The sequence below is a fragment of the Haliotis cracherodii genome, unplaced genomic scaffold (genome assembly GCF_022045235.1).
Source record: "Haliotis cracherodii isolate W230 unplaced genomic scaffold, xgHalCrac1.p SCAF_7, whole genome shotgun sequence".
NCBI lineage: Eukaryota > Metazoa > Mollusca > Gastropoda > Lepetellida > Haliotidae > Haliotis > Haliotis cracherodii.
This window is the reverse complement of record NW_027266330.1, coordinates 12,562,129-12,583,445: the sequence shown is the minus strand read 5'-3', so window position 1 is coordinate 12,583,445 and position 21,317 is coordinate 12,562,129. Positions and strand designations below refer to the sequence as shown.

The 21,317-nt window shown below is 40.1% G+C and overlaps 1 protein-coding gene across 1 annotated transcript in view; it reads left to right on the top strand.

Moving 5' to 3' along the window:
• Positions 1 to 12,595, top strand: part of LOC139449122 (disks large homolog 1-like) — a 346,607-nt gene extending 334,012 nt beyond the window's left edge. Inside the window, exons 21-27 of the mRNA XM_071230606.1 lie at positions 2,989 to 3,021; positions 4,723 to 4,770; positions 5,486 to 5,587; positions 6,271 to 6,443; positions 7,019 to 7,131; positions 7,617 to 7,708; positions 8,932 to 12,595. Of these exons, the coding sequence (XP_071086707.1) occupies positions 2,989 to 3,021; positions 4,723 to 4,770; positions 5,486 to 5,587; positions 6,271 to 6,443; positions 7,019 to 7,131; positions 7,617 to 7,708; positions 8,932 to 9,038 (668 nt within the window). The 3' untranslated portion in view covers positions 9,039 to 12,595. The remainder of the gene's footprint in view (positions 1 to 2,988; positions 3,022 to 4,722; positions 4,771 to 5,485; positions 5,588 to 6,270; positions 6,444 to 7,018; positions 7,132 to 7,616; positions 7,709 to 8,931) is intronic.
• The last annotated feature ends 8,722 nt before the right edge of the window (positions 12,596 to 21,317 follow it).

The window sequence follows — 21,317 nt, the reverse complement described above, 5'->3', positions numbered from 1 at the left end:
TAAAGCATAGGCATGTTATCGTGATGCCCCAATCTTGTTTTTGTGGAACTAAAAAAATCAAATAATGACTAACTGTTTAAAATTTAGATTTATCGTCTCTTATTTTCTTTTTCTTTTTTTTTGTCTGAATTAAATGTGCATGAAATTTATTAAAAAATTATTTAAAAAATAAAAAATGATTTCAGCATTAAAATTTGGAATTTGTATGAATAGATGTAGTTTCTGTATGGTGATCTGTAGCTAGATGTTTTTCAAACTGAAATGATTATTAACCACTAATTGAGTGAATATATATTAAATGAATTAAAAACATAACTTATGATACATGCTCATGATGCTACAATACTGTAATACTGTGTAATGTTGTACCACCCCTTTATGTGTCTGTACTAACCAATCCCCTTTATCTGTTGCGCTCTGCTTCACAGAAGGTAATTTGTGTTTAATACCTCCATTATGAGGGTTTGCTTCTGTAGCCGTAGCCCTCAGTTTTAGATAGTCTTGTTGCTGGTGTACATTCGGTTTCATATTTGAGGATATGAGTTAGTAAAGATTAAAAACCTTCATTTACTATATGAGATATTTTTAGAACCAAACAGTTAAAAACTCTAGCTAATCTGTTAAAGATTTGATTTTCTAAAAATGAGCCAAAGTAATATCAGGAAAACTGTTCATATCCTCAAAATATTTTAGTGTAAGCTTCTGTTGAATGTATAATGTAAGCTTCTTATTGAAGCAGGCCTGGGCCCCATTCCACATTGCGAACTTAGCCCTAAGACGATCTTAATTCCCATACTTTAACAAAGGTTTACGATAGTTGTAGCGCTAATATTGCTTTGTGAATCGGGGCCTTTGGTGTGTTTTTGGTTTAGGGATGTCTGGTGAAGTGGGGAAACGATACTTTGATGGAGATAATTATCTGTTTCTTTGATAAGCAAAACCAGTATTGTGTTGTGATGAGATTATTTTACTCCACCCTAGGAAGACTATTAATATGTTGCCACGCATGCAGTACTGAATACTAAACTTGTATAGATGATAACAAAAGCCAAATTATTATTATCATTTTTGTTATTTTTTTTTTTTTTCACTTTTTTTCTAGAGGTAACAGGTTGTTGCTGTTGTAAGGTTTTGAATGTGTGGAAAAATTGAACATTGCTTGGTGTATGCTGAGATTTATTGTGTTTCATGCTGTGGCAAGCTTGTTTCTTCATCACGGCCGCCATGGCTGCTTACATGATTATTATGTAATGGTTAATATGACAATACTCCGAAGCAATCAACATTTGTTGGAACATGGTATCAAATGTCACTAACATGTATTATATATCATGTATACTTCTATCTACTTCTATCTATAGGATGATGATGATGATTATTATTATTATTATTATTATTATTATTATTATTATTATTATTATTATTATGATTATCATTTTTATCCTGTGTATCATTGTTACATCTAGTTATTGAGGTATTGTTCATGTGCTTATGATGAACTGGTACATGAACAGGATATGTTAAATGCTTCTCATCCTCGTGCATCAGGGGCAGTAGCTGTATGCTCCTCTCACTAAGAACCATGGATGATTGCCGTCATGGTTACAGCCTGTGAAACCCATATCTGGTGACCCCTGCCGTGATATGGCTGAAATATTTCATTAAGCGGAGTAAACCATCTCATCCACCTGCTCTTCTCACATCACCCTGTAAGGGACCGGCCATTTCATTTTTTGGGGAGGGACAGAATATTTTTTCAGTGACAGCTTCAGTGTTTCTTTTTTCTTATCGGTAGACTGTGGGGTAGCCTAGTGCTTAAAGCGTTCACTTGTCACGCTGAAAGCCAGTGTTGATTCCCCACATGTGTGAACCAGTGTATGAAATATCAAGATTTGTCTGGCTGCCATCAGGCACCAACTTTAGACGCTGCAGGCCCTGACTAAACTATTCTTCTAAAAAGCGACAGCTTATTGTGACAAATAATTCAACACGTAAATTATCGGCAGGCCATAAGGTCCCATACAATTTTGAAACTACGGCCCAACACGAGATCTGCTTGCAACAGGCGTTCGGGCAGATGCTATTTAGGAACCCCTTTTCTGCTGTCCCCTGCCGTGATATTGCTGGAATATTGCTAAACCCGGCATACATCAACTCCCTTACTCCCTCTTTGATGCCAGAAACCTATGATCGTGGGTTCGAATCCTTGTTCACCCTGATTTATGTTTCCAGGTTTGTCAGCACCATACCCGTGCTCGTGGGTTTCACCAAAGTGGTAAACATCTGAGACCTGCATCACTTCGGGCTTTCCTCCCACATTAAGCTGACACGCCACGATATAACTGGAATATTGTTAAAAGCGGCATTAAACCCAACTCACTCACTCTTTGACGGGGGAGCCCCGAAAACATTGTTCTCACCACAACACATTTCTTGGGGAAAATCTAAAAGCAAACTTATTTTTTTCCAAATTGTTTTGAACTTTTTTTAAAACAAAAAATATAGATAAAAAACACCAGAATATGAAATGGCTGTTCCCTAATGACAGGTGAAGAGTTGATTGGTTCACCTGTCACCCGTTTTCCCTGTGGCTGTGTGCTGCAGGGTGTTATAGGTTGAAGTGGTATTCACACTGTAGGTAGAGATCCTATGGCAGAGTGCCTCCATTGCCTCCTATCATATTCCCCTGCAGACTGTCTCAAACATTTGTTGGGTTATTTCAAAAGTAAGATTTCCATTAAGACTGAACCTACATAATCATGTATCAATTATTGCTTCAGAAATACATAGTGCATATATTTTATTGAAAATGGGGAATGTGGCTTTCATTCAATCTGTACATGCTATATTTTTCGTTATCAGCAGTAAGCTGTTTGTTTTAGATAACTGGTACTGTCTTGACTTTGAAATAACACAAAAGGTTTTGGGACGGTCCCCTCCACTATCATGTATGTTGTGTACCTCATGGCATGTTCGTTCTCCCCACAGGAAGCGTAGCAAGTGACAATGACACTAGTTATCGTAAGTAAAGCTTCAGCGACCTTCAACCAAGGGGGATAACTCTAACCCACTACCTTGATGTTGGAGATGCTGCATCTCCTTGAATCTATTGTGGCATGCATATTTGTCATGGCTGCGCTAACCAGATTGTTCTGTGACGACAATACACATTCTTGCTACGACCTGCTTCACATCTTTCCTCCCTGAAAGCCTGGAGTTCATGCAGGGAAGTGTTTGCTTCCCTGGTTAGCTGCAACTCTAGACACTACTGTTAAGAATCAATGTGGATTTGCTGATAACTGGCGACTTTGTCATTCACACTGATCCCTAACAACTTTTGAGTAATTTACCTTTTTCAAGTCTTTTCAAGATGTGAGCTGTCTTGTTTCCCCTTGTGATGGACTTGTCTTTTGTCTGCCTTAGCTAAGCCTCCATCATTCCACACCTATGTAACTTCCATCAGTCTTTCCACCCTGTATATCAGTCATTGAAGACCTCGATCCACCTCTGTTTTCCTGCTAGGGAAGACCTCGATCCACCTCTGTCATAATGCTAGTGAAGACCTCGATCCACCTCTGTTAAAATGATAGTGAAGACCTCGATCCACCTGTTTAATGCTAGTGAAGACCTCGATCCACCTCTGTCATAATGCTAGTGAAGACCTCGATCCACCTCTGTCATAATGCTAGTGAAGACCTCGATCCACCTCTGTCATAATGCTAGTGAAGACCGCGATCCACCTCTGTTAAAATGATAGTGAAGACCTCGATCCACCTGTTTAATGCTAGTGAAGACCTCGATCCACCTGTTATCACGCTAGGGAAGACCTCGATCCACCTGTTATCACGCCGTGTAGCAAGGATGTGTATTGCGTGATAACCTGCTGAAGCTTTGCCTTGCAAACACAGTAGCTAGACTCACCACTCTACACCCAGTTCTCATATCTGAAGATTGTGAGACGACCACTCCTTAACATTTTCTCTTTAACACAGCATATTTGCATGTCTTTCACTTCCATTCTTCTCTTCCTATTCTTACTAACATGTTGATGATAAGAACCATGTTGGTTCCTGCCATTGCCTATACACCATCATTCTAACCTATAACCTCTCCGGATGTCATCAAATTTATTTTAAATATGTAGAATTGATTTTCACAATTTTTATTTTTTCAATTTTTTTAAAAGCACCATTGTTTTTTTCTAATCTGCTGTAAGATGTGAGAACATCGCTCTAATGACTTCCTCATCACTTGCTACATGTGACCCAGCTTAAAAATGTAACCATTTTCCATCAGCTGAAGAAATACATTTATGTTGCAAATCCTGCCAATCACTTCATGTAATTATATAATATACTCACCTCGGTACTCTCATCTCACCATAGTCTTCATCACTGAGGCAGGGTGGCCCAGCAGTCCATGTCACGGCAAGATATTGCCAGGATCCCTGGGTTCAAATCCCATATTCACTCTATGATACCAAGTCTCTCTGCACCATGCGTTTCATAGTTAAAATCAGTGACGTTTTGAGCAGACAGGCTATGACTGAAATAATGTTGTAGTAGCGGTTGCAACGACTCACTTACTCACTCAGACGGTGAAATAATTGCATGTAGTCCGATGACAAGATAGCATGGTTCAGGACGTCACCTGTTTCAACATCAGGTGGATAGGAAGCCAATGTTGCTACTGATGATGATGAAGATGGTGTTGTTGTTGCAGGTGGAGACGAACCTATTTTGTCCTATGAAGCAGTGCTGCAGCAGGAACGTAAGTAGAAAATATTTGAACCATTTATTTTCTGGAAGCGGTGGGAAGACTTGCAATGGAAATATATTTGTAAATATTCATTGTCCTGACACATGGATTGGAACTTAGCACTAGCCAATTTGCTAGCTAATGTGTTTTATTTGTTTTACGCATATCTTTGGTTAGTATACAAATTATGTTCTTCTTCAGAAGGTCAGAAACATCTCTTAGAAAAGTAATTTATATAATTTATTGCTTTTGCAAATATTATGGTAAACACCTCTAAAACTAGCATTTCAAACAATAATGACCCAGTAGCACATTCTGTGGCATTCTTACGTATACATCAGTGACCCTCTCATGATATGGATGATGCAATTAAAAACCCTGAACCAACACTTACTCCACTGTCCATGGGCACATAGAAAAACCCACTTAAACAAGGGACACAACTCACCCTTGTGGTGGAAACAAGGGACACAACTCACCCTTGTGGTGGAAACAAGGGACACAACTCACACTTGTGGTGGAAACAAGGGACACATCTCACCCCTTTGGTGGAAACAAGGGACACAACTCACCCTTGAGGTGGAAACAAGGGACACAACTCACCCTTGTGGTGGAAACAAGGGACACAACTCACCCTTTGTTCTACATTTGTAGTGTAGATTTGTACATATCCGTCTTGACTTCCTTAAAATCCAAGGGAGGTAATCATGTGTGTTGAATGTTCCAGTGCGGTACACGCGGCCTGTGATCATCCTGGGACCTCTCAAGGACAGGATCAACGATGACCTCATCTCAGAATTCCCAGATAAATTCGGCAGCTGTGTGCCTCGTGAGTATCTGTAAATAGCATTACAGCAAAACAGCTGAAATATTGTTAACACACACAAAAACTACAATATTTTCATAGAACATCATTTAATAATCCAAAAATTGGAAGGCCAATTTCTTCCCATTCGGATCACCTCTGTAGGCTGCCTGTAGAGCGAAGGTCAGTGGTTCGAGCACAAGCTGCATCAGACCAAAAGATGGTACTTGTTGTTACCCTGCCTGGCGCTGAGCATTAAGGGCATAAAACAAGGACTGGTTAGCTCAGAATCAGTATACTGTTTTGAGTGGGGTGGTATCTCAGTTGGCTAGCATTATAAAATCAGTATTAATACAGACTAGTATAAGCAGTCACGCAAACACATCGTGCCGTGCAACCCCATTTCACCTTACCTCCAACAGAATCTCCCAACTGACCATCACCAAGGGCTTGGGTAGCCTGAAGGTTAAATCGGGCACTTGTTCTGGGTTCTATTCTCCACATTGCATAAAGCCAATAAATTGGTTGGAGTATTGCTAAAATGCATATAAAAACACACACTATCCTTGAGTAGCAAGAGGGATGTAAGTGTGAATGGCCATGCTTTGTTGTTGTCAAGCCTCGCTTCACTCCATGGGACTCACGGTCGTGTGTTGTGTGAAGTCTGTGGGATGTACTGACAGCAGACATGCAACCTGTGCTTTCAGACACGACACGGGAGCGGCGAGACTACGAGCAGGATGCTCGAGACTACCATTTTGTGGAGTCCCGGGAGCAGATGGAGAAGGACATTCAGAACCATCTATTTATAGAAGCTGGTGTTTATAACGACAACTTGTATGGAACAAGTGTGGCCTCAGTGAAAGAAGTTGCCGAAAATGTAAGTGCAGATTTCAGATGAGGGTCACATGGCCAAAATGTGTTGACAGTAAATATGTTTGTTTATTACCCCCGACAGTAAATATGTTTCTTTATTTACCCCGACAGTAAATATGTTTGTATATTACCCCCGACAGTAAATATGTTTGTATATTACCCCCCGACAGTAAATATGTTTGTTTATTACCCCCTGACAGTAAATATATTTCTTTATTACCCCCAACAGTAAATATTTTAGTATATTACCCCCTGACAGTAAATATGTTTGAATATTACCCCCTGACAGTAAATATGTTTGTATATTTCCCCCTGACAGTAAATGTTTGTATATTTTCTCCTGACAGTAAATATGTTTGTATATTACCTCCTGATAGTAAATATGTTTGTATATTACCTCCTGACAGTAAATATGTTTGTATATTACCTCCTGACAGTAAATATATTTGTATATTACCCCCTGACAGTAAATGATTGTATATTATCTCCTGACTGTAACTATGTTTGTATATTACCTCCTGACAGTAAATATGTTTGTATATTACCTCCTGACAGTAAATATGTTTGTATATTTCCAAGCAGAAGAAGCACTGCATCTTGGATGTGAGCGGGAACGCCATTAAGCGGCTCCAGGTCGCAGGTCTCTACCCCATTGCCATCTTCATCAAACCCAAGTCCATCGACTCCATCATGTAAGGCCCAGGGAGGACTCATGTTCATTACCATAATTTGTAGCTGCACATAAAACTGATGACTGTTCGATTCAGATTAGAACTGGTCTTCAGCAACCCATGCTTGTAAGAGGCGGGATCAGGTGGTCAGTCTAGCTGCCTTAGTTGATTGCATGTCATCGTATCCCCATTGCGTAGATTGTGATGTCAATCACTGGATTGTCTGGTACAGAGAGGACCAGACTGTTGTCATATTGCAGAGTTTATTGCCGATATTAAAAAGCAAACAGATAAGGCTAGGAATTCAGATACAGTTCATTATAAGCGTGTTCGGTTTAAATGTAGTTTACTGTATTCTAAATGGAATTGTGAGATTTTGCACACTAGATTGATCACTGGATTGTTTGGTCCGAACTCAGGCTGTCATATAGCTGGAATAGTGCCAAGTACGATATGAATGATATTTGAACAAGCAAACAATCTCATCCATCTGATTGTCTTGACAGGGAGATGAACAAGAGAATTACCGATGAGCAGGCACGGAAGACCTACGAACGAGCCTTGAAACTGGAACAGGAATTTGGGGAGTATTTCACAGGTTGGTGGAACAAGATTGGTTGGAGATTAGGGAAAGGAACAGCCAAAAAGATTCATATATTTTTGTCATGGACTGTAATAATATGCCTGGAACTTTTACTTCATCATCATCATCATCATCATCATCATCATCATCATCATCATCACCACCATCATCGTCCTCATCATGCATTGATGAGTTTGCAAACATTACAATTATCGGATTCTTGTTAATGATAGGGTTACTGACATCAATATTTGATCATGGAAGACACAAGGATGAGATCCTATTTATCATCTAAACACATTCTTTCAACTTTTTCATTTTGTAAACAGTGTTAACCAGTGTCTTAAGTGAAATAAGTAAACTGACCAACTTCAGTGGCTGAGAGATGGCCTGCAAAGCATTGTGATGCAATTTCATTGTAGTTATGTTGTGGAAGCCAATTTTGGGGTAAGGGTAATAGGTTGATATTTAGATCAAACTCCACGGAATAGAAGTCAGACAATACCCAAAACCAGTGATCTTTGGACTTTTAGGGGAACAAGGTTCTACATCGAGTAACCAATATCTGACATTGGATACTAGTATTTCAATGTTCGCAGTACCTACAGTGGAGGGTTTGTAAGGGTTTGAGAAAGGTATCAAGTGGAGTAAAAGATCTAATGTTAGAGATATTGTGAAACCTTTTAAGTATCCTATATCTGAAATACTCAGTCTGTGGATGCATGTGCCCTTTCCCAAATGGTGGCTGCAATTTGAAAATGTTGATACCATGTATGGTCAAGTTTCGCTAATCCGACACTTGTTAATCCGACAATCGGTTTATCCGGCACAAATGATGGGAACCAATCAGTGCTGTGTAGGCCTGTTTACCAAACTCAATTGACTCTCACCCTCGACTCCGACACACCTAATTTGCAACGAATTGCAGAAATCCGACACTGTGATCAGTCTACTCTGTGGCCATCTTCCCATCAGTACACAGCCCGTGGTTTGATGCCAAGTCGGCTAGTAGCTGCTTATTAAAATGGCTACAGAGAAAAACTTGCTTAACAATAAATATTAAATGCCTTAAATAAACAAAACAGGTTTAAATAAATTACATGTTTAGATTACCTCACTCTTATTAAAATCAGAACTTAATAATCATATGCAACCAACCATGTCCGATTAATGGGACTTGACTGTATATTAATGCCTCCTGTCTTCCTGTCTGACTCATTGTATAATGTCTGTTTCAGCTGTGGTCCAGGGGGACACTGCGGATGAAATCTATGCAAAGGTGAAAGAGGTTATTCGAGACCAGTCAGGACCAACAATCTGGGTTCCAGCTAAAGACAAACTCTGAACTCTTACGTCTTAGAGGAAATAAACTCATAACTTCCGTTCATATGATAGTCATGTGACGGTCATGTGACAGTCATGTGACTGATAGGTGATGCTCAGGCTGTACATTATCTCTTCGTGGTCGGAGACTTTGTGATACTGTAAGAATGATGGGATACTGTTGCTACGACGACCGGACCTGTTGCTGTAGTGATCTCAAGATTCTCCTCTGCAGATCTGATCGTGGCTTTCAACGTTTACCATACGACCTTGACCTTGACTCAAGCTCTTCCGGATGTTGCTCACCCATAACTCCATGTATGGTTGGAATCTGAAGTTTAGCCATACACTTTTGCTACTTCCTGAGTTCCCGAGAACGCAAGGCCTTTTCGAGGTGTACACATACAATTGGTTGACAGGCCGCGTCAGTAACGGGGACTACCGGTAATGCTGTATAATTAGACGCAGGTTCCAGACAAGACCTGCATCCACCGGCTGTCGAACTTGTGTACAAGTGTATTACTACTTATTTAAGACTTGTGTTAGTTGCTGATGACTGCCTGAGCAAGGTACAGCAAGCATATAGATACGTGCCCGTCACAGAATCCACAGCTGTGAAAGTATGGAATACCATTCTCGCCAAATTATTTATTGATGAGCTATATCATCAAATTGCAGCCTGCACAAACCAAGATACAATTAAATTCCATCTTTCATTGTGAGATCATTTAGAAAAATCAAAACTCATGATATGCTGATGGATCTTGCATATTATTTTTAAAGTTCAAACAAGGTATTGTAATGTTTTGATGTACAAACCCCGAAACTGGGCCTATACTGCTGTGATTAAGGGATGTATGTAAAAATTGTCAATAACCGTTGCCATGGTAAGATGTTACTTTTGTGTATCCATGGCAACCAAAAGTATTTCCCTTTTTGTGATGCTCTGCAAATATGGTAGGTTTTAATCCAGTGCGTGAATGAATGGTTATGATAGTACTGTGCAACTTATTCTGCAAGTTGGCTTTTAGTTTCCCGTTGCCATGGTAATCAGTGATTGTCGTATGACAGCAAAGTTTATCATAACTAGTTGTTGAGCTTCATGCGGTCGTTACTTTTAGTAGACTTATGACCATTCACTATCATGGCACACACACATGGCACGTTTTGCAGAGGTATTGTTTACATTACATTAAGTTTTACCAGCTCATTACACAGACTAGCTTTCCACTTGTCAGCAGCCCTCTGGAGTCATTGTTTTAGCTTTGTTATTTAAACACTAGTTTAGCGAGCTGTTTTTGACTGTATCATTTTGATATATATATATTGCAATTTAAAAAACAGCATATGTAGGCCTGTATAGATGTATTGTGACCTTCACCTTGTCCTGACCCTCTTGAAAATCACAATTAGTGATTGGCGGAAATAAACCACTATTTATTCTGGTTTGACTCCCGCTAGTTTTCTTTGTTATTTTCTGCATGCTGCTGATTGTTGTCATGGCGAGGCACATGGTTGTCATGGCGAGGCACGTGGTTGCCTAGCAACATCTCCAATGATTGTGCTAGTACGTACACCAAGAGATGGGGATGTAAAATTATCCATTATTTAAGAAATCATGTCTGTACGGACAGAGAAAATTGTTGAAGTTTTTGTACCGCTGACTAGTGCTTTAAATTATGTACAACTGTACAAATATTTTCAAGCAACAAAGTACCTGCTGTTATGTAAAGTAATGGTTTGTTTAATTGTGCAATGTGAAGTTTCCACCTGTTGAAATTGTCCAGGTACATGTCTAGATTTATATGCTGTTGTGCAGGCCTACCATGGAAACAATTCAGCAGGCTAAGCGTTAAAAGACATTTCCCAAAGGGAAACCAGTCGACTTGCCTCATGTTCCGCCAGGTTCAGTGGTATAATGATGCTAAACCATCATACTGGAATGTTCAATGGCAATAGAACATCTGTGGTAGGAGGTATCGTAACCAATTACTAAGATACGGGGTCCAAAAATCTCCATCCCTTATATGAAGCACAGGACAAGAGTCCCTACAGCCTGCAGTGGTGTGTATGTCTTCAGTTTTTAGTGGTATGTATGTAAGTTTTCAAGAGGGTCGTCTCCCTTACCTGTAGTCAGCTTGTACATGAAGCTTTTTTCGTTACTTGTCTATATATGTCTAATGTACATCTCCCTTCGTCACTGGGAGGATTTGGCAGGAAAAGTGATTTCTGTCCTGAATCGCATTCTTACCCATGTCCATTTGGGGAGTTTTCGTCATGAAAATGTAAAACGTCTTCAGGAATGTGATGGGTTTTGGTTTTGCACTTCAAAGCGTTTCTTTCGGTTCCAGAACCGATCATTGATAAGAATTACTTTTTCAGCAGATCTCCCAAAGGCGTGTTATCATATCATTGATATCAAAGACCACACATCGATATTTGTTGTTTCATACAGTCGACATGGACAGTCATACGTCACCTCCACCAATACAGAGTGTAGCTCTCCATTATGGCACAAGGGTTGGTCAATACAAACGTTCTTTCATGACTTTGTCCTGCAGTATAGCAACTTTCATACTTAGATATAAGGATTGTGAATGATATCTGTCCATGGCACATTATCTGTTTGGCATATTAAAGATGGCACTTTTAATGAAATTGTGTATATAGTAAAAATTAGGAAAATCATTTATCATACTTGTTGATCTCTTTTGATCCCCATCAAGGCAATAAGTTTTTGTATATCACAAAACTACGTTAATGACACCACAAGATAGTGAAGAATATCATGGATAGTGATCCTGCTACTGCTACTTGGATGGTCGTGAAGAGCTAAAAAGGTAGAGACAGAATTGCCCAACCCTTGTCAAGAATTACAGCAGTGATACTGGTAATCCAACACATGTTCTATAGAGATGTGAGGTTATTTTCTATTCAACATAGCAAATATATTATGTGAAAGTGTATTTTAATTCGTCACCTTAATGAAAATTATGGCATGTACATGCTCCCAAAATTGTAAATAATTTGAAATTATCGCCTCAGTATCTATTACATCTATGCTAAAATGATAGATTGCTTTAAAGTTAGAAAAAAAGTTAGAATGATCACACATTTGCTCTATAGTTACCTCAGATAGGGAGACAACAAATGTTTATTTTAGATGAGAAATTTTTTTTACTACAAGTTACTTTTTCTGATTTTTCAATACTGGGAAATATATTACAACATAATTTAGTTGTTCACGTTAATAATATCAGTGCTTTAAGTAAGTCAGATGAAATTTGACTGGATAACCGTATTAGTTTCTTTAATGTGTCTGATTAGGCAGATGAAACGAAAATGTGCAATCATAGCATTGTTCTTGACTTTTGGGGGCGAGTTATTGTACAGAAATAGAGCCCTGATTTGTCAGAAAGTTGAAGGAAGCTAGCATGTTGAACACTGTAAGTCTTTAGGTAAGTAGTACGGCTCCGTCCTCTATAGGATTGAGGTATGTCGTGTGGAAGATGTTAGCTGTACAAATCTGTTAACGAGGAGTGTAGGCATTCAAGAAAATAAACTGCCGATACTACACATTTTACAATTTGTTGTGTTTTATACCGCAGCTATAGACCACTGTTCAGCACATGTATTCTGGCGGCCATGGGTTGTTTGGTACACTGAATATTTGTTGTCTTCACTGCTGCAAGAACAGAAAATACCTTGTCAAGAGACCAAATATTTATGCTTTTATTTATGTAGATTTATTTATTTATTTATTTGTTTGTTTGTTTATTTGTTTATTTATTTATTTTTAAATATCTTTGCCTATATACCTTAGTTGAGTTTTAGGTGTATATTTTTATCTTTAAATAAGTATTTTTAATTTTTGGTGAAAAGTAAGCCAAGATGTGAACACGTAAATAGTATAAATTTCAAAGAACCATGGTAGTTCCCATCGTTTTTCGGTTTTAGTTTTTCTAATGATCCTACGGGGCGGTCGGGTAGCCTAGTGGTTAAAGAGTTAGCTAGTCATGCTGAAGACCTGGGTTTGATTCCCGACATGGGTATAATGTGTGAAGCCCATTTCTGGTGTCCCCCGCCGTGATATTGCTGGAATATTGCTAAAAGCGGCGTAAAACCATACTCACTCACTCACTCTAATGATCCTACACTTTTGCTCATAGGGGTGTGTGTTATTTACAGTGTTAAAACACTGGTTTATTATACTAAGGATCCACAAGAGTACTGTGACTGTGTGAAGTGTGTTCTTGGAATCTTTGCCCTGTACAGCTGAAATATTGGAAAAGACTTTCTCTGACATGGTTTACGAATCTGTCTTACAAAAAAGTAGATCAGTCTTTGTTTGTTTTGAGGCTGAGTATTCTATTTTTCTCTAATAGAAGAAAATCTCAAGTGAGGGATTGTTGTGTTCTTTAATTTCACCCCATGACCATACTTTCAAAGCGATATTTTTAAAAATTATATTTCTCACGTTTTTCAAATTTTTTTAGTTTGTGCCCAAAAGACTATCAACCACTGCAAGAATTGAAAAATAAGTCGTCAAAGCAGCATCCAAACATCAAGGATCTGATTAATTATGAAGGGAAGAGGTTTGTGGGTGGCTAGAGTTATCTCTACCCAAATGTTTAAGTTACTAAGGCTGCCTATTAACCTGAAATTACTACCTTGTTTTAAGATAAACAGGAATACACCAGGAAAAAAGTCTTCAACCACATTCCAGGGGTTAGGGGAGTTTGTAGAGCTCAAAATTTCAGCACACCCAAATAATAAGGTTTAATGCAGAGGGGCCTGATGAAGGGGAGTTAACTCTGAAGTGATAGCTAAACCCAGTGGTAAGCTTGGAGTGAAACTACTTGCATTCAGTTGAAATATAACATGTCTTGCCATTAATATTTGGATCAAGTTTGTTGTTTCACAAAAGTGAAGGATCTAATTATTATTAATTGTTCCCAGACAGATTACTATTATTTGCATTTAAACTGATGAAAAAACACCATTTCGCAGATTTGGTCAAAGTTGGTCAAATACCGTACCACCTTGTCAGGTTATAGCTCTCATGTGTATGAATCGAGCAGTAAATGATCAACCTAATTAAAACGACACAATTCCCCAGCTTCGCACAAAGCAGGAATTATAAGGTCATCGCACAGAGCAGGAATTAAAAGGCCATTGCACAGAGCAGGAAATACAAGGCCATCGCACAGAGCAGGAATTAAAAGGTCATTGCATAGAGCAGAAAATACAAGGTCATCGCACAGAGCAGGAATTAAAAGGTCATTGCACAGAGCAGAATAACAAGGTCATCGCACAGAGCAGGAATTATTAGGTCATCTCACAGAGCAGGAATTATTAGGTCATCTCACAGAGCAGGAATTATTAGGTCATCTCACAGAGCAGGAATTATTAGGTCATCGCACAGAGCAGGAATTATTAGGTCATCTAACAGAGCAGGAATTATTAGGTCATCTCACAGCAGGAATTATTTGGTCATCTCACAGAACAGGAATAACAAGGTCATCTCACAGAGCAGGAATTATTTGGTCATCTCACAGAGCAGGAATTACAAGGTCATCTCAGAGCAGGAATTACAAGGTCATCTCACAGAGCAGGAATAACAAGGTCATCTCACAGAGCAGGAATTACAAGGTCATCTCACAGAGCAGGAATTACAAGGTCATCTCACAGAGCAGGAATTGCAAGGTCATCTCACAGAGCAGGAATAACAAGGTCATCTCAGAGCAGGAATTACAAGGTCATTGGACAGTAATTACAAGGCCAGAACATGGAGAATATTAACGTGTATCACGTGGTATTCATCAGTTAACCATGGGCTGGCATAATTACCAAGCTAACAGACAGATGTTTATCTTGGAAGGGGAAAACAACAGTTGTTTTCACAACATTTTGTACATCCAGCATATCAAGCGAACCTGTTTCGTTTTAACTTCAAATGGTCAAATATCAAATGTTCGGTTTGTGGAGGTACACCGTCGGGGTACAATGAAACGCAATCAACCAGGTTGAGGTGAGGTGAAATGTTGTTTGACGTCTCGAGTAGGTATAAATGTGGACCTTCGGCTCCTATGTACATGACGTCACAAAGAAGGGGGAGTTATTATGAATAGATTCGATGGTCGCGTTACTGTTGTGAGTTGGGTTTAACGCCGCTTTTAACAGTATTCGAGTAAATTCCAGTTATATCACGGCGTGTCAGCTTAATGTGGGAGTGAAACCCACGAGCATGGGTATGGTGCTGACAAACCTAGAAACAATCGGGGCGAACCCACAATCATAGGTTTCTGGCTTGCCCAAGGGACGCAACTCTGCACAGCGACGATTGGGCCACTCTTGCCCCCTGGTCGTGTTAAGTTAATAGACCCGCAGTTGGAGATACCTCAGGTAATGGAAGGGTCACTTTTTGTCCCCAGTGAAGCAAGTAGTCGTTCGGCCCTTGATGTGCGTACAATCAAGGATAGTAATAAATTTCATTTAAGGAAGTGCTTCCTACGTTACTGAAGGAAAATGTCATTGAATAAAATCGCAGTTGATTTCATTGTCCATGGATGGATAAGCTATCGCGCGCTAATCTGGGCTGAATGGGCTCGCTAAGCAAACAAACAGGACAAAACACAAGACATTCCAAAAACATCAGTACCTGAGAATTTAAAATGATGCCTACCTTTTCAATCCTTAAATACTTTACAGCTATCTTATTTAATAATAATCATCATCATCAAATGAAAAATCACTTTTACAGGCAATAACATGCAACCAATGGCAGCGATGCGAAAAGACCCACCATGGATTCGAGTTAAGGGTTTTTGGAACCAGCTGTAACTGTAACCTCGAGGAGAGGAACCATGGGTCGAGGATTGCAATGATATTGTACATGTCAAAATAAGGTCACCATTGTTGTGTTTCAGTACATCTGATTGCCTGAAAAAAGTCATTAAAAAGTCCGAATCTTATAAGGTGCAAGGGCCTGATGCTATTCGAAACCATATTGGAAACTGTTTCCATGTATCCAAACACCACCACTTTACTGTTCAAATTCTCTTTTGGGTACAGGGGGTGGTCTGCCTTGGTTGTGCAAAGGTCGAACAATACTTCTCCCTAAGAAAGGTGATTTGTTATTATTTGTCTGAATACACAATACAAAATATTTACAGGATGTCTTACATATCTTGTGTCGTGGTACTGCGCTTCCAATGATATAGGACACCGTAAGCCCTCAATGTGTTGAATAGACAACAGAAATTGTACCTCACAACTGGATTTTGAAGTCATGTATGTATTGACCTCCCCGAGCGACTACTTGTTATAACGCCGCTTTTAACAATGTTGCAGTTCTGTCACGACATGTCAGCTTAATGTGGGAGGAAAGCCCGAGGTGATGCAAGATTTGGATGTTTACCACTGCGGTGAAACCCACAAGCACGGGTATGGTGCTGACAAACCAAGAAACATAATTGGGGCAAACCGGGATTCGAACCCACAATCATAGGTTTCTGGCGTGCCCAAGGGACGCAACTCTGCCAACCGTGCCCCCTTCAGGGTATTGACACCTTCACACGAAGAATCAATAGATCAAAACCTCCTCCTCTCTTCCCTCAATCCGTTATATTTACCAAATATAATGGGAAGGCGTTGTTTGATTGTCAAGACTCATGATGAAAACAAGGCATCCCACAGTGTTTTTAAACGAACGAAAAATCTGGGACATAATCTCGGTGTCAATGTTGATTTTGTTGATGGTTCTGTACTGCTGGACGGTTCAGAAATGAGTGTTAACCAAACGAAGTACCATATCAAATCCGCCCAGACTCAGTTTCTCAATCAGAACGACCACTGCACCGAGTTTGTGTGCAGTGTGTTGTGAAGCACAGCAACCCCGCAGAGTCCTTTGCTTGGATACTAATGTGATTGACAAGATTCAGGAGAAACAGCAAATATGCAGACCTCGCTTTCGAAATGTCACGCTTGCATCCAAAGTTGTACGACTCCCCACTGTTCTCGGTGCCTTAGGTTTGGTACCTCCCAGTCACATGTCTGCTTGACATTGGGGAGAGTACCGGGTTTGCTTCCAGGAATACAGCCCTTCTGACAATCAGGGTAATGCAGAAGGCTGTAGTGTTAGGGAGTCTTCACATTCTCCGAAAAGTTCTGGGTGGGTTCGACTAGGCAGCGCTTCCTGGGAGAAAGTCAGGTCAGGTAAAATAAGCCTTATTTTCCAAGGTGAATATCCATATTTCATACCATACTACCATAGACTGGTTTTACAGACAATACGTGCGACATTACACATTAACACTCCGACCTCAGATACGAGAGTTAAAAAGCACAGATTAGACTCGGCATCCGTCCATCTTATGTCGATTTGTCATCCCTCTAGATAAGAAACAGGAAGCTGTGACAGGGAATGGCGTTATAAAACAGAAGAAGAAAACTGATGGAGCAAGAAGCGAATTGGATACATTTTAAAAGGACGTGTGGGGATTCTTCTAAGAGACAAACCGAATTTTAAAACATTTTAGTTTTAAAACACACGCTTTGAATAAAACTACTTTTATCATGGAAAACTCATTTGTTTGTAGGTATATCTTCCAATTCACATGTTATTTTATAATATAGAGACTGGTATTTGTATGAAATATTACACCGAACCGAGAGTTGAAAGCGATGCTGTTTATATGTTAAACTTCAGCAACAGCTCCTGTTCAGATGAGGCCTGTCAATGGTCCTAACCGGGTGGAAGAGTTGCGTCCCTTAGGCACGCCAGGAACCTATGATTGTGGGTTCGAATCCCGGTTCGCCCCAATTATGTTTCTAGGTTTGCCAGCATCATACCCGTTGGTTTCACCGTGGTAAACGTCCGAGACCTGCATCACTTTGGGCTTTCCTCCCACATTAAGCTGACACGCCGTGATATAACTGGAATACTGTTAAAAGCGGAGTTAAACCCAACTCACCCACTCACTTTCAATGATTTGTAGAATAGAACGTCTCATACCCGTTCTGATGTCCCCCGCTGGAATGTTGCTAAAAGCGGCGTAAAACCACGTTAACTTATTCACTCACTGGGCGGTCGGGTAGCATAGTGGTTAAAGCGTTCGCTCGTCACGCCGAAGACCCGGGTTCGATTCCCGACATGGGTACAATGTGTGAAGCCCATTTCTGATGTCCCCCGCCGTGATATCGCTGAAATATTGCTAAAAGCGGCGTAAAACCATACCCACTATCACTATTCACTCACTTTGTAATGAGCCTCCACTGTACTCCAGACTATTTACACCACATGGTAACGAACAATTCCTTTACACTGGGCGGCTCGTGATAGGAAACGGTACGTTAATCAGACATTCCTGGCAAGTGTCCCCGAAACTGATCTGATGATACAAGAGCAATACGAGCAACTCTTCAATGCTGTTATGCTTCTTGACATGCATGGGTAGTAGGTTGGTATGTTGATAGCATGGGCTGTCTGCCCGCAGTTGACTGTACTGAAGGAGTCACAACGAACATATCTTGTTGTAAGAAGTGGAACCTGTCTAAACAGGACTCTGGGTAATCCTGTCCATACCAGATATGTTCATTTGTCCAGTGCTGCCTCCGTGGTCCAGTGGATAGGGTGTTTGCCCGGAGAGCGAAAGGTCTGTAATCGACCCCTGGCCGCCTCCGTGGTCTAGTGGATAGAGTTGAGGTGAGGTGAAATGGGGATTAACGTCGCGTTAAAGATTATTGCACTTATACAGTGAGGTGCTAGCCCACTGAGATACCATGCCGCAGTTAAACATGGATACCCCACTCAGACACACAATACTGGCTGCTGTCCATGTTTTCTCACCCTAATACCGAGCGCCATGCAGGGTAACAATAAGTACAGTCTTTCAACGTCTTTTGGTATGACGCGGCCGGGATCAAACCACCGCCCTTCCACTTTCCTGGCAGACGCTCTACCAATTCAGTTTAATTTCTTTATCAAGCAACACAATAACATACATACACACAAAAATACAATGTGATCAATTGACAACAGTGGTTTACTTTAGTACAGAGAGTATTATTTTTTACAAATTTAGATAGTTTTTTTGGTAAGTTCTCATATTTGACATCAAATGCTTAATGGAAATAATGTTTAAGATGTCTATCAATTAATGTTTTTCTTTGCTGGTTAAAATATTCACATCTAAAGAGGTAGTGGAACTCGTCGGCTATGGCAGGGGAAGTACAAAGCTCACATGTGCGATATTCGCGTGGGATGCCCTCCCACCGCGTCTCAATCGGTAAATTGTTATTTAAGGTTCTGAATTTTAAAATTAGAGTAAAGATTTCTGGTGATAAGAGAAGATATTGTTCAAATTTGAAATTAGTTTTGTAAATTCTATAGTTGCAAGCTTTGGAGCTTGTAGTTAAAACGGTATTCCATTTTTGAATAAATTGATCTTTTAAAATGTTTTCCATTTTTGAGACTAACCAGCCGTGACTTACAGAATCCGGTAGATTAAAAACTACAGAAAAACCACATCTGATTAATAAGCTCTTAATGGACTCTATCCAGTTGTTTCTATTTTTATAAGTATTCTACTCAAAAGAAGTTAAGGATCACCTGATTCTTTCATATTAGAGAATCGGGTGATCCTTAACTTCTTTTGAGTAGTATATTATTTATAGAATTTATGTATTTAAATATTAGGGCACTAGGGCAGAAAGACGGTCTATATTTTGAGGGCACAATAATGCAGGTGACCTGTGTAAACACGGAGTAAACATGTTGTTTCCCTGTTCCATATTGACTTCCCGTAGCTGAGTCAAAACAGTGTACAGTTACATCATTCTCGTTATCAGCGGAGTCCGGGATGCTGTTGGACACGTAAACACTGCACTGGACCAACTTGAGACAAATCTCAGTTTGTTTGTTTTGTTTGTTTGTTGTTTAACGCCGCATTCGGCCTGGGCCAGATATACACAATAGGGAAACAATACCATGCATCAACAAAGTCAGCGAGCCTGACCCCCCGATCACGTTACGACAAGCATAGTCGCCTTTCACGACAAGCTGAAGACCTGTTCTAACCCGAATCTTCACAAGTAACAAATCTCAGTAAAGAGATGCGTGTACTATCAATTCGATAATTTTTCCCCAAAAGAGCTGGGACTTATTTTTTGTTATCGCTGAGGTATATTTGTTAAAGATAAAATATGGGACATAGTCAAAGAAATAAAATCCTCACAAATGCAGCCAAACTTTCAAATTATATAAAATACCGATTGTCCACAAAATTTATGTCATGTTAAATTAAAGTTATGTTGCTAGCCGTTAATGTGACACAGATAATGTGCCATGTGTTTTCTGAAATGTGTGTTCCATATAATGCTCTGTTGTTTTTTATGTCTAAATATAACTTGCATTTAGATTTTAAGGTAAAATGCAGACATTAAATATAATCATAATTCCAATCAAGCCTACTATTGTTTACTTGTTTATTTTTCCTACCAAATTTAGGTCATGCTATTCCGTAACACAAGGAACTGACATGAATAAACTGTGATGTGTCGGGGGCGACAACATTTAGAGAATTCAAGAATAACCTTGCACGTGTTAGTGATGCGCACGTGCAGCGCGCGTGCCAGAAAGCGTGTAGACAACCACCAGACGTGCGTGCAATTCGCCCTTCTCTACATTTGCAGGACGCGGGGATGCTCCGTGCTTCACTCGTGTGCAGAATCAAAACACCCACAACTCGAGTTACCGAGCGAGGCCTTTCAGCGGGAAAATCGGCTCCGACTGGGACATGATAATTGGTGAGACTTCTGCCTGTATTCCCCCTCAAACATATATATATATGATTAAAAGGATTAAGTGGCAATGCATACGTGTATACTTTTTGGAGGGGGATACGGGCGGAAGTCTTTCCCTTCTCTCTCTGGTTCAGCTTTGACTGAACCGCCTCCGTGGTCTAGTGGTAGAGCGTCCGCCTGGAGAGCGGATGCTCCGGGGTTCGATCCCCGGCCGCGTCATACCAAAAGAAGTTAAAATATGGTACTTGTTATTACTCTGCCTGGCGCTCGACATTCATGTCTACAACAAGGACTGGTCGGCTCGGAGTCAGTTTACTGTGTCCGAGTGGGGTATTCATGTTTAACTGCGGCATGGTATCTCAGTGAGCTAGCACTATAAATCGGCATCAGTCCGGACTAGTACAAGCAGCCACACAAACACACACGTACATGCACGTCGCTATATAACAGCAATAATCTTGGATGCGACGTTAACCCATAAACCGAAAAATAGGCC